The 14,366-nt window shown below is 35.8% G+C and overlaps 1 protein-coding gene across 1 annotated transcript in view; it reads right to left on the bottom strand.

Annotated features, from left to right (window-relative positions):
• Window positions 1-2,029: 2,029 nt before the first annotated feature.
• LOC124158155 (lipase member H-like) overlaps window positions 2,030-14,366 on the bottom strand; it is a 45,943-nt gene continuing 33,606 nt past the window's right edge. The window contains exons 5-8 of the mRNA XM_046533339.1: window positions 11,031-11,276; window positions 9,816-10,013; window positions 6,930-7,104; window positions 2,030-2,993 (exon numbers count right to left, since the gene is read on the bottom strand). Of these exons, the coding sequence (XP_046389295.1) occupies window positions 2,939-2,993; window positions 6,930-7,104; window positions 9,816-10,013; window positions 11,031-11,276 (674 nt within the window). The 3' untranslated portion in view covers window positions 2,030-2,938. The remainder of the gene's footprint in view (window positions 2,994-6,929; window positions 7,105-9,815; window positions 10,014-11,030; window positions 11,277-14,366) is intronic.

Raw genomic sequence — 14,366 nt, 5'->3', positions numbered from 1 at the left:
TTCATCCTGAACAGTTATGAACCACATAGCTACAGAAAGTAAATCAAGCTCCCTGTTGAGGAGAAAATAAAACCAGTAGCTGCTAGGAGCAAGGGATGTGTTTTATCTCTTATCAGCATTTTCCCTGGAGGAAAAAAAATATAACTCCTATCAGCCAGGGAAACAATTTTCATGCATTGAATGAGTTCCGCCAACTTGTACACAAAATAAAAAATGCAATAAAATAGCTACAAATACAATACAACACCACTGAGCAAATGATGTACCATCCATGGAGCAAAAAAAGAAAACAGCAATAGAAATTTTGGGCTACGCAGCACTTAAAGCTTCAGTAAATATTTTGGTAATACATATTACTGAGTTCTGAAATAATATTTGCGGAACACCATGTGAACATCTGTATAGGTACTAGATGAGAGGTATGTAGAATGATACAGAACGTTTAAAAAAAATATTTTTATTTAAAGTTTGAACCAACATAATTACGAAGTTAACTCGTTGCCTTCCCAAAATTTGTGACAAAATTTTATAGAAGGTTCATCAATTACAATAAAACAGCATGATTCACCCAAATATCCAAATTGGAATTCATGCATCCTCACAATAATTACACATTATACAATTTTTTCAAGTTCAACAGCCAATAAAAAGATCTATAAACAGAATTGTATAAAATTATTTGCACAGCACATAATTTCATTCCCAGATATGCGTATACTTCAGAGCTGATAGCCTTTCAGCACATCAATATGACAACTATAATGTCAAGTATGATGGTCGTCTATAGTTACATAGTAACAAATACAGCAAATAAGCATAACTCTTTTCAGCATACTCGAAAAAAGTTGATTAACTTAATTCGTGGACACTAATGTATTCTCACAGTTAGAGCTGATTAAACCTTAGTTATAATCTGTAACTTACTGTTTAGAATAAAAAAAATTAAAAAGCTCACATACAAGTAAATAATTTTTATCACTTTTAAAGGGTAGCCCATTTTGAATATTTTGTGACTTGATTTATATCAACTCTTCATGATATAAAATGGTTTCTCCATTAAAAGTTTTCATCATAAATTTTTGAAGTAAATATAAAAAATATATTGGAAAAAGAGGTAATTATTGCCTAAATAAGAATGATTATATCTTGCACGTGCTCATTAATACATATTTAAAAGTTATAAGTAGCAATTATTTTCCCTTGCATGAGAGCAATACACCATACATTTCTAGTCCCTAGGTGCCTTATATGGGATGAGCCAGCTAAACTCCTTGTGGTCATGTCCACTGATGGAGTATCTGAATTTTTTTGCTGAAGAGTAATGAAAATTCCTCGAAACTCAATATCTTCACTGGCATTCTTTATCTTTGGTTCTCAAGATGCAAATTTTTAATGGATAAAACATCTCATTTTCGAGACATAACTCAGCAGAAATAATAAATAGCTGTGATGGTAAATATATGTCTAAAACATTGATGAAACTTAAAGCTCTAAGGAATACTTCACCTTATAAGGAATATCTCACCTTGAAATAAATTATAATAGACCAAACAGATGCAAAATGCCATGTCATCAACCATATCCTCAGTAGCATGGATAATGTCGCACCTACAGATGAGCAAATTCACAGAATCCATCTACTGGGCTCATCATAATGATCTTCTTTTCAATTCTGTTGTTGTAAAGCCAATGCAACAGAACCCATACCATCAACAATCTACCTCCAGTTTGTGAAGATACTTTCTTGAAAATCATAAATTTCACCTATCTGAAAGTAAAGCACATAACTGCCAACGCTTACCTGTAAAAATAGGAGACAAAACCATCAAATTATGTCACACGTAGTAGGTTATTGTGAGGCATATAGACAGGCCCGGAACTAGGGCATCACATGCCCCAGGCGATAGATTTCAGGGGGTGGCAAAATTTGAATAGTTTATTCATTAAAGTTATGTATTTCATTTTCCTCATTACGATATAAAACAATAATTATCAATTTACAAATTATTCAACAATATTATTGATGAAACTTCTTAATAGCAAACGTACCGTGCGTAATTTAAAAAAAAAAGCATCTCATAAAAATAGCTTATAGATGTATTCTATTTTAGTGGTGGGTGAGGGTGAGGGAGGGAGCATGGGAGGATCAGGGGAGAGGGAGCAGTATACTGATCTTTGCCCCTCCCCCCCTGACAAAGCTTCAAGTTCCGGCCCTGCATATACAAATAACCACGTGGCTTGGTTAATATTAATGTCAAATGAACAGAATCACAAAATTTTCACTGTCACTCGTGCTGAAGTAAGGTCTATTGCAATAAAAGCACAAAACTACTTCATAGCAAAGTTTAAAGGCGGGTTGATTCCTTACTTGTCAGGATATTTTTCTCACTGCCAACAAATTATCCATCACGTTATTGTATAAGGTGCAATTTCAGCAGCAAGCAAGACACTACAACTTATTGGTTGGCACAATGAAACTATGAAATGCATTGGCCATGAAATACAATTTAGCTATCTCCTTTCTTCTCAAATATGAGTCAATGCTTCATCCATACCACTCACATACAGTAGCACATTGATATTAGCTGATGTACACCAAATATAATTTTTTCACTCACACATTAGGTTCCACCATTTTTTAAATACTTTCACCGAAGCTCACCACTCACTTTCACAGGCAATGAAAACATTTTTCTGGGTGTGTTATTGCCAATGAGTTCAAAGAAATTCCTAATAATACTGACTGCGTCAAACACTTCCAACTAGTTAGATTTCAGCCATTTTTTTCCTGATATGCTTTTAGTATCAGCTGAAATCATAACAGCAAATCCACAGTCGGAATGCTAAGAAAAAATTGTAATGAGCTCCAATGGAACCTAAACTTTGAGGCTGAAGAGTTGACGTTGCTCTCACTTCAGGATAAATCAAGTCTGCTATATCACACAAATGGACACATGTTCTGTACTATCTCAGTGCAATATGTACCTCTTCCCCTGAAAATGAAAGACTGGTCTTAAGAAAAACCATCAAAAGATATTTATAAAATAATAAAAATGCTCAATAAAGGTGAACAATCAAAGAACAACTCATTTACTGTTAGTTTTTCTACACCGCCACCAGGAGGGGGTGTCAAGAGGTTATTTTCCCAGGGTTATTTGCATAGTCAAAAGTCCAAAAATAATTATGGAGGTTGGTGGAGGGAATCACAAGAGAAATGTGTCAGGGGCGTACCCAGGATCAAAATTAGGGAGGGGGGCAAGCTATGGTTGTTCAAGTTGTAGGTAAGATTTAAGCATGGAAAAGCTGAATGAAATCAACATTTTACGGAAACTGTAACAGCTCTTTATTAGTTTTAAAATTATTTGCTTGAAAAAAAATTCCTTAAAAACATTTGTGATTTTTGCTTCTAGGGGGGGGGGCAGCTGCCCCCACCTGCCCCTTCCTGGGTACGCCCATGTACAGAGTAAAGAGAGGAGGAGAAAACCTCACGGCCAATTTGCATCCCCAAAGCCTCTCGTCTCTAAGTCAATGGTGTGCATTCCTATTGGTAATCTGGCACTAATCATTGATAAAAATTTCAGTAGCCACCTCAAGACAAATTGTGCTTCCACTAAAAGATTGAAAACTCATTAAATATGCAGCATTTTTCTCCACTGATAAAGCTCCAAATGACTTCCAGAGATGAACCATGTCATTGGGTAAATTAGAATACCAGAGGTGGGATTCTAATTTTATTTCATAAACCAGAGTAATTAGTGGTATGCATATAATGGAAATAAAATTTTATATACGTATAATGGAATAAAATGTTTTAAAATGTTAATCAATCAATATTTACTTATATTTACATTGGTCATAGTAAATGTTTGCATGCAATATTTCCTCTCTTTAAAATTGTTAGCAAGCAGATCAATAAAAGAATCCATTATGCAGTTAGCCATCATAAGAAGGACTTTTTCTTTTGGTCTATGAGATATTCATTTAGGTTAATCAAAACATTGGCTAATATCAATAATGTAACCTGGTGTGAATGCCGAGAAGAGTTTACCCGTAACCATAAAAGATTTCCCATCAAAAATACATACATAACCACCACTACTTTACCAGGATTTATCATTCAACTTATAATACATACCAAGCGTAATTTTTCATGGTCATGAATACACAACTAACATGTTCATTCTGACATGGGTCATCGGTGCACCACAACAGTTTTGACGATAAAATGGCATGACTTAAGCTGCTGGGTAACATGAATCATCCCCCAGCTGGCATGACCCACCTAAGTGTCAAGTTGTCCTGATATTCTTATGAAATATTTCATGCAGCCATCTGATGATAATGGAAATTGGACTTTCCCAACCTGATAAATGGTTTAATATTCAATTAATGGTATAATTTTCAATCCATATCAATCGTTGCCATCGGCATGATAAACATGCAAGGAGGTGAATGCGCTAATATCCACACCTTCATCTAACTAATATAATTTACGGAGACTTGAATGCTATACTATAATAATAATAATAATAATAATAATAATTTGTGAGTTTCTTTGTATTTTTGATTTGCTTTTTATGTTTTCCTGACGGGTCCTATATATGTATATTCATATCTTTTGTGTGACCAATAAAATATTATTATTATTATTATACTAACAGAAAACAAACTTGGCTGAATCAGAAAAAATAACAGTCATGATATGATAATAAAGTTCTACATACTCTCCCTTAATGACTTATAACTATGTAGTCACTTAGGGATGGTCTTGGTATTACAGCAGATTATAAGATTAAGAGCTACAATGGGAAAACTCAATGTTTAATGAACATTAATGGTTATGTGGTGAAGTATTTTATTCTTACCAATTTTTTTTAATTCATCATTCAAAAATTCCTATAAAATGGTGCTGAGCAGCCAAAACTGGGTCGTTGGCATTAAATTACATAATACGTACATAGTGAGTAATACTACTATGTTTCATTATGAATATTAGCATCTTCCACAAATTCACACAATGAGATTTCTTATATTCAATTTATAGAGAATAAATGGAATTGCTTATCAGTCTTGTAACATTTTTTAGACAATGAAGGTCAAATTCAGGTCGAATTGGAAATGATGAAACCCACATACTCAAAAACCCATTTTGATTAAATTTTCCTCGTGCCACTTAAAGTGACATAGATAAGGGCCCTCAGGCATAAGTGGGGTATAATATGCTTTCCCTATGGTAATTTTTTTTGTAGTGCAACATACTCCATAAGTGGCCTGTAATCTCGAGTTCCACACCTTTCTCAGTGCATAAAAGTTTGTTATCTAACTCATTGGGGCCCTTGGGCATTGCCCCAGCTCACAGAATGGTCCAGAATGAGAAAAAGTTGGCCAAAAATAGAAATAATTACACATTATCAAGTATTTCATGAGCGGGTATTGGTAAAGACCTACACTTTTGCCAAGGTAGTTCTCCGGACAATTATGTAAGAGAATCAGAAGTCAAAAGCAGACTACAAAACACATTAAAAATCGAAAATATCCTTGAATATATTCAGCTGTGTTCTTTTCAGACCTCTTGCAGTCATGATTAAAGGGTTTTCTAAGTAAGCTGTACAATTGCAATAATTGCTTCATGTACAGTTTCTGCAATATGAATAAAAATTTTGTGGATGGAGGTAGGTATGAAGAACAAGGGGTATAATTTGATAAGCACATACTTCATAGCTCAGCTGATTCCAAGTTATAGCTCCCAAATTACTCTCTCTTAAAGGTATAGCCGCAAGTAATTGTAATGATTATCTTGTGGGTGCTTAGGTTTTTCTCTTTAGGCAACTTTACTGCATTTATATATAACAAATGTATTTGCTAGCCAAAATCTTGTGGGCCAATTGATCCCAGGGTTTGACATTAACAATTTAAGAGTTCTCAACATTTGATGTGAAACATTGTTGAATTTAGATTTAATTCGTCCAAGATGATGAAATTTATCAAGAATAAGACTTTGCAACACAAAACTTCAAGATTTTACCTAACTGTGCCAAACAAATGTTGAGAAGGAACTGATTGCGGCGAAATGGAGAAGCAAAGCTTCCATGGAATAAATTTTTTTAAACAATTCCACCTGCCACTGACCAGATGTGGTTACATAATTGAATATTTCAAAGGCCATAATCGAAATGAGTGACAAGCCAGCGAGGCAGCCAGGCATGAGGTTGGGGACAGCCGACTGGGGCCCTCCACATGAAAATAAACAATCTCCTGGGTCTACAAGTATCGGCATATGAGTTTTGGTTTCTGCATAAAAATATTACTACCCATTAAAGCCTTGTGTAATCCCTCTGATTTATGTTGCTTTTTTAGCTTTAAAAAGAAGGTGTATAGATTATGAAAACCGTACTTCCCATATTAATAGTGGTATACTGCAAATTATATTTTTCATATGTGTAATAAAACTTTATATATAGTTCTTAAAGCCCTCACTTATGAATTTTCAGGTAAATTTTCAATAAATTTTATAGTTGTTTTACTAATAGTTCCACCATAGGCATTTTTCAAAACATACTGCTCTTCATCTGCCATTAATTCTCCACCATTATATCCTAAGTGAATGCTAAATTAAGTAGATTTACATTAGCAATTATTAGCAATTCAAGTATGCTCTGGATATTAAACATTAACTTAATCCATAAATATTTGTTGTCAGGAAAACCTTTTTTTGGGGTTTTTGGCCAGGTTTTTCTGTGATGGGGCCTGCAGCTGTCCCACTCACACTGTTCATTAGTAGACTTTCATGGTAAAAAATACATTTCTCATAGACATGGACTCATATTTCACAAAATTTTTTTGATTGCCTTTTGACTACTGTCAAGGAGAAGGATGAAGTTAAAAATCTGGGTTAAGGTAAATGACCCCCTCACGGACCAGGATCTTACCCTACAACTGCCTTCTCCATGCCCATGGGAATGGGTTTTCCAGGTCGCAACCTGGGTATTCTTCCCATTGGACAGCCACTGCGGCAAGGGTACCCCATGATTTCTCTAGGCTTCCTGGAAGCCACAATAGAGGCTAATAGGCATACTCCTTGAAAATGACTGCACTTGTGACGACCTGAAAGGTTAAATCAATTATGTTAGAGCTGGAAACAAAAGTACCTACATATTTTTTCATGTTTCCATTTTATGTATCAAGGGCATCTGCACACTAAGTTGAGGAATGGACTCTTCACACAATACTGAAGTTATGTAAACAACCAGTTAAATGCCTTAGCAATTAAATTTTGACGGCAGAGAATGAAACAAACATTTGCACCCTTTTCTATGGGAAAAATATGATAATAGCCGGTGGTATAACAACATAGTTGAAGGTCTGGAGATAACACAGGACCTACCCAGCTTTTGAACTTTATCCTATTTACCTGGTGAACACAAGAAAAACAAAATTGAGGGATTTAAAATTGAGGCCACCAAAATCCCAACCAAATGCCCCATCTACATGCCTCTGCTCACAACATCACTAAATTAAAATGATGCTTAACTTTTTGTATTATAGTTCATGATTCTTCAGAAATCCTCATTATATAATGCCATGAACTAAATACTATTAAAAATGTAAAAAAATCACTTATCCTTGGATTACTAAACCTGGGACAGAGTCACATAGTCATTATACCTTCATCATTTTGACGATGCTATTTTTTTACTTTCCAATGAGATTATTTTTTTAGCTTTAAACCAATTAACTTATTAAGTTTGATTATTGTTAATGTATATTTTAAGGTTTAAGCTATATGTCTTTCATTGAAAATATTTTTTATAATTCTTTTTAATTTTATTTATAACAAATTTTTTATGTAAGGTGCAGGGGAAAAATATTTAAAATACCATTATATAAGTACATATTTTTTTGCTATAAAGTGCATTTTCCAAAACTTTGGAATTTTAATTTGGTGCATCCTAAAAATTAAGAAGGTTTTGTTATGTAGTAAAGGTTACAGTGAATTTTAATGTGACATGCAATCACTCACTCAGTGTTTCAACCAAAAGGTTGGTTAGGATAGGTAATGGTAAAGCTCATCCCATCCTAAGCAATAGGCAAGTGAATTTTACATTCCATGTAGTTCCTTTCCCTTGGCAACTTGTGCATTTTGAGGATTTTGGTTTGGGGTGTCACATAGCTTCAGCAAGGATTTCAACCCTGAAGCATTCCACCAGCAGCAAAGTGCTCTACCAACTAAGCTACAGTGCTCTCCATGGGGCATAACAATGATGGGATATTGAACGGAACAAAATGTCACTACTTAACTAACGGGAGCTTACTTGAATCATTAGAGATTAATTACAGCATATTACTATGGACTTACCCATTGGCAGCACTAGGGGTGGGCTCAGACCCGCCCAAATTTTTTTTCGGCCCACCCTCTAGCCCACCTAAATAAGACCGACTAATTTTAGAATTGAGGTCCAAAGTTTTTAATTATGAACTTATATTAATAATATTACAATTCGCAATTAAAAAATATTCACAAAACTGAAATTGAAAAATGGAGTATTTTGGAGCCTATTGAAAATTGTAGAGAAATGTTTTCTTCAAAATTTTGAAGCGTGTAACAAAAAAAGTGATGGATCCAAGAACGACTGCTTCCTTAACAACGCTAAGGTTTCAACTGATGGCGATGGATTGAAAGGAGAACCTTACCTATTGGCAACACGTTTTGGGAATCGAAAGAACCGTCATAGGCCCCATGACTGTATAAGCAGTCATTCACCATGGTCTGGGAGGTAGCTTGACTGCTTAAGAAGTCTTCCGCACGGAATGGGTTAAGATACAATATTGTCCATCTTCCCAAAGAATTTTTGAAGGGTTTGGTGAACTATACATTTTAGGATAGAGGGGAACATAGTGGGTCGAGGGTTCGGCTCCTGATTGAGGGGTCCCAAGTTCAAATCCCGAGTGAAGCCTTTGGACACCCCAAACAAAATCCTCAAAGTGCAATGTGGTCCAAGGAAAGGAACTGGCCCGCCTACCCCTAAATAAGCTACAGGCGAGTGAAATTCACATGCCTGTAGCTTATTTTTGTATGAGCTCTACCCTCACCCATACAAACTTATCTTTGTATTGAATCTCTTTGTGAGTGAGGGGGATAGAAATAGTAAGCATTAAGAGATCATTTGCCTTCCCAAAGAATACTATTAATGAAATCTTCTCAAGTTTGTCACCATGTAAAGCTGTTTGAGGTCAATGATTTAATGAAAATCTCCCTCATCATTGCCAGGGCTAAGACTGACTGCCAAGTTTGATCCACACTGGGTTTTTATATTAAGCTAACCAAAGGACGGTTGAGACCGATTCAAATTGGCTCAGGAGGGTTGGAATTTTGGTTGAGATTAATTAAGAGTGATTTAATTAAGAGTGATTGTTGTACTTTATTCATCGACGGTCTTCATATTTAGCTGATGTTCTGCCTAGAGTCTCAGTTATGCATTTTCTCCTCAAGACATATTTGCATTGCCTCTTTCACTTCTCAATCCCAGTACACTTAAGATCGGCATTGGATTTTGGTGCCATTAAAAATAAGACGAAAAGTAAAACCATTAGACAAAAATATGATGTGCACTGCACATGTTAAACACTAAGGTAAATTCGGCAGTATGTAGCTATAATTATACCCATAAAGCCAGAAAATTATTCAATAAGAAAATTTTCTGTCTCCAGGCATATTAGGTATATGGTAATTGACAATTAAAAGCATTTCAGAATTCAGTAATTTAGAATTTGAAATGCCGAGATAGTTTGAGCGCGAAGAGATAAAGCAAACTTACGCATAGGATGGTTGATTACATCACATTGTGGCTGAAAATGACCACCATTGACGCAGAAATCTACAGTGCCAGAAGGAGCATTCAACCCCAGAACGCCAGCATTTGTGTGTATCACCTCCACTGAATCTGCATCATCAGGGGACAGACGATATGCCATATTGTCCATTTCATCAATAATTGGTCTTGCTGGATCAATGGCTGGTATAAATAAAAAAGATAAAATTTAATGCCTTCCCAATTCATCCATAGCATTGCATCTCATTGACAATGAATTATAACAAAAAAAAAGTTTTTAAATGCGTTCTCTTCCTGTAGTGAGTATATTTTCAACATAAATATCAACTAATAATGATTCATTAATTTTATTTCATACAGAATGAGCCTCTAAAAAATCTTTATAGTTCCTTTTATACCACGAAAGTTAAGTTTTATTTTCACAAATTCACTTGAATTACTAAGGCTTACTACGAAACATATTTTTTTTAATTGCTTTTAGCCATTAACTATTTTAAAACTTGTAGAAGTAACATAATTATTTTGTATTACTCAAAATAAAATGTGATTAAAACCTAGGCAATAATGGTTCAGAAACATCGTAGATTCAAAGCTGACTTCCATGACACAGCAGTAAAACATTCTCTTTACACCCAAAAAATACTCCACTACACAAAAAATTTTAATGTGAAGAATGGATTCATACCACATACAGAAGCCATCACTTCGCAATGAAAATAATGAACTAAAAATAAAAATAAAATATCACACTGATTTCTACATTTTAAAATTAGACTTCTCTGAAATAAGTCCCATTACTTAAAAAAGATAAAAAGTAAAAATGAGCGAAATAAATACTTTTTTGGTTAAAAAGTAATGTGCTTGGCAGAGCAACAATATCGAAATGTGTAGGCATAGTAGAGATGAATCAGGAAGTATATTTTTAAAGGTAAGGTAGAGGTGTCCAAGGTTAGAAGACCTTTTTCTATGATATGATTTTTTTATTGGCGGGGTTCCCGTTTTTTCCCTCAAATTTTCGTTTTGATTTACGCGCCTAAACCATTTCATCATAAAATCAATATTTAAAATCACAGAATTGAAAGTACATTTTTACCTGTTGCTAAGAGCCAATATTTTATTCCGTCCAATCAATGCTGTCATGGAGATCCGCTCCAAACTACTTGTTTAAACGCCGCGTCGCTATGACGACCGGCAACTCACCTATTATCCGGTGTGGTCGTATGGTGGCGTGGTTGGCGATCATGCCGCAAACGTGCGCCCCCAAGCTGTGCCCAATGCAAGTGATTCCTTTCATCGACGCTCCTTGGTGCGTGAGATGTGCGAAAAGCTGGGCGGTGCACTGGGACACGAAGCGCATGTTGTGCAGGGCGGATAAGTAACAGGGGAAGCGGGTGAGCCTTCCCCAATCTGCGACAAACACGTTGTAATCACCACGAATCAAGTAGGCTGTGGGTGTAAAATATGATTAAAAAACGGTATAGTATGAAATGTGAGCGTTTCCAAACGAATATCTCGGAAGTTCGGTTTTATTATGTCTTATTAGACCCGCACGGACCCACTTCTCAACCCACATGCGAATTTTCTGAAATTCCTAATCCTTCTTCCGACCAGTGGCGCAGCGAGGGGGGAATTTTGGGGGGGATAAAAACCCCACGGAGCTCAGAAATTTTTTGAAGTAATTTTATTTAATTGGATTAATATTACGCGCAGAATAGTTTAAAGATTAATAAAATATCCCTCCGAAAGTCGTAAAACTCACCATTTTGAACCACTTATCTTAAAAATTTTCTCGGGGAGTGCCCCCGCCCACCTCCCGCTTGCCCTAGCTGGTATTCCAAACCCCCCTAATCCACCAATGTACATTGGTGGATTAGGGGGGTATTACTAATATTAGTTGCTCCCCCCTCGTCTCAATTCCTTGCTGCGCCCCTGCTCCCGTCTACCGCAATATGAAAGTAGGGAGGAACTGCTATGTATACATTACACAAGGAGTTTCATAATTTTTTTCACAAAAATATCAATTTTATGTGTCGTGAAAAAGCTGTTTACTACATAAAAGAATGGGAAGGTTTTAAACGCTTTATTTTAATAATGTTTTCGGAAGTTGCCTATTTTTACCACGCATTAAATAGCTATGGCACCGCTAAGCATAAATTGATCGAGCTTAAAATACCTTGGTGACAGGGAATTATCGAGATTATTTATTAACCGCGGGCTTAATTATGATGAGCTTGTTCATCACCTTTTTTACTTTCAATTTTGATATAGTTTGTAAAAAGTTAGTAAATTTTATTTTTCATTTTTTCCACCCGCCGCCGACTTTTCGAGCCATTTGCCACAAAAATCGACGGCCGCAAACCTTACACACTTAAGTTGATGACGACATGCCGAGCAAGTCACCCATTCTCGGGTACTTCTCCCTTACTTACGTCGACCTCGCGAGTTTTGCTGTTGCTTACATTCTTGTGATACATCCATTCCTTCAATGTGCGGTTCTACCTGAACGTGTACCAAACGACGTGTACGTCACCAAATCATGATAACTAAGAGGCAAATTTAGGGTTTTCTGATTTCAAAAATAGGAGAAAATGGCGAGAAAAGACTTTCGCCGTAACTCTAGTGTTTAAAAAAAAGTCACCATTTCACCCTCAAAATTTACGTTAATTGCACGTATATAATCTCGCCTAAAATTGTGCTAAAAATTTTTCAGAGGCTTTTGAGATGTTGTAAACAATTCTCAATAGAATAAAATAGATATTATTCAATTGGTAAGGCCATTTTTCTCCTCCCCCCACAGTCAATACATATAGTTTTGCCAGGAAAAATTATATTGCGAAATAATTCTGCTGTTTTTAAATAAACCCAGATAATATAATAGCTTCTTGGCTGGATCATTCCTTTAAAACACCGAATTTTATCTTAATCCAGCAAAAATATCACTTGTAAGGCGAGGGTAGTAAAAGATTTAACAAGGAAAAATCAGATGAATGATATACTAAATATCGCAGGGGAGAACATATGCTCCACCGACTTTGAACGCTATTCCGTTCCGTCCACCAAATTCCTTTAATTGTTTCCGAATATTGATTGAACGACCCAATAGCTCCGACATTAGACTTATGTGTTTCCGGTCTTAAGAATCTTACCCCTCAAGTTAAGAAGCGGTTTCAGAAATTTTGAAGCCATGAATCGATCAAGGGGGAAAGAGGGGTGACAGGAGCCCATGCACAAAGTTTTCTCGAGGTACAAGAATCTCGGAGCATTAATCCATCTGGATGTCTCGGTAAATACAGTCGCGCAGCATTAAAGGAGCGACTAATCCCTTGTTTTTCATTTGCTCTAATACAGGGGTTCCCAAACTGGGGGGCGCGCCCCCCTGGGGGGCGTGGAGAAACTCCAGGGGGGGCGTGACTCCCAAATGAAATAAATAAAAAATTACAAAAATAATTTCCTCAGATCTTTGAAATAGTCTTTTTAAGTTTTCATAATTGTTTTTTTAAAGTTCCAATAAAGTTGTAAACTTTATCAAAGAAGGTTACAGGTAATTATATTCGTTTTTTTGTTATACTTGTTTTAATTTTCATCATACGTACAATTATTCAATCTTTCCATTCTGCGTTACCGCATTCAACTGTGAACAAAAAAATCTACCTACTCACCGTATCAAGTAGGCACATACTTGTACGAGTACAAGTACTTTTACAAGTAGGAGTTGGTATGTACAGCACCATGGAAATAGGGTATTGCAAAATGGAAAGCTGATATGTGTAGCGGGGGGGGGGGGGGGGGGCGTGGTACAAAAAAGTTTGGGAACCCATGCTCTAATACCATGGTTGCATGGCTAGCATAAGGGGTTAGCAACGTATGAATGACCTGCTTACCTTGGTGATACCTTGGCCGTACCATTTACAGTAGAAATTGGTTATTGGATTCTCTGCATCTTTGTATTCTCATTCACTCTACTTATTGTTATCTTATCCATTCACTCAATGTGTACTCATAATTCAGGATTTTTTTAGTTCCATTTTTAGGAATTAGATTTCATTTATTTGTATTTATGCATATTTATTATTTTGGCTGTACATACTTCAATGTCTAAATTACCAAGAAGTCCACGATTTATTTATTTGCGTGGTTTATTAATTTAATTGCAACACTGGGACTTAATTTTAGCATACACACTACCCAGAATCTCCGATGGGAAGCGCGGTAGGTATGAGTTCCAGTTGGGAGTTCGTCCATTCTCCATCAATGGAATGCGAAAGTTCATCAGATTTTAAATAACTCGTTCGGAATCGACACCGATTCACACACAGTTAAAATAAATATATAAATTTGTTCGATTCTAAACTATCAAATTGATTATTATCGTCTTTCCATTGGAGGAATGTGGGAAATTTGATCAGAAGATTCTCTTATGCCAAATTGGGTTTGACGTGAAAGTTGAGCGTGCACAGAATATGAGTTTCATGAATAAATCTATTTGTTTTCCACTAGTTATGAAACTTAATAGCTTTTCACCAAATCAAATTTCAG

The sequence above is a fragment of the Ischnura elegans genome, chromosome 4, assembly GCF_921293095.1.
Source record: "Ischnura elegans chromosome 4, ioIscEleg1.1, whole genome shotgun sequence".
NCBI lineage: Eukaryota > Metazoa > Arthropoda > Insecta > Odonata > Coenagrionidae > Ischnura > Ischnura elegans.
This window is presented reverse-complemented; position numbering and strand designations above follow the sequence as displayed.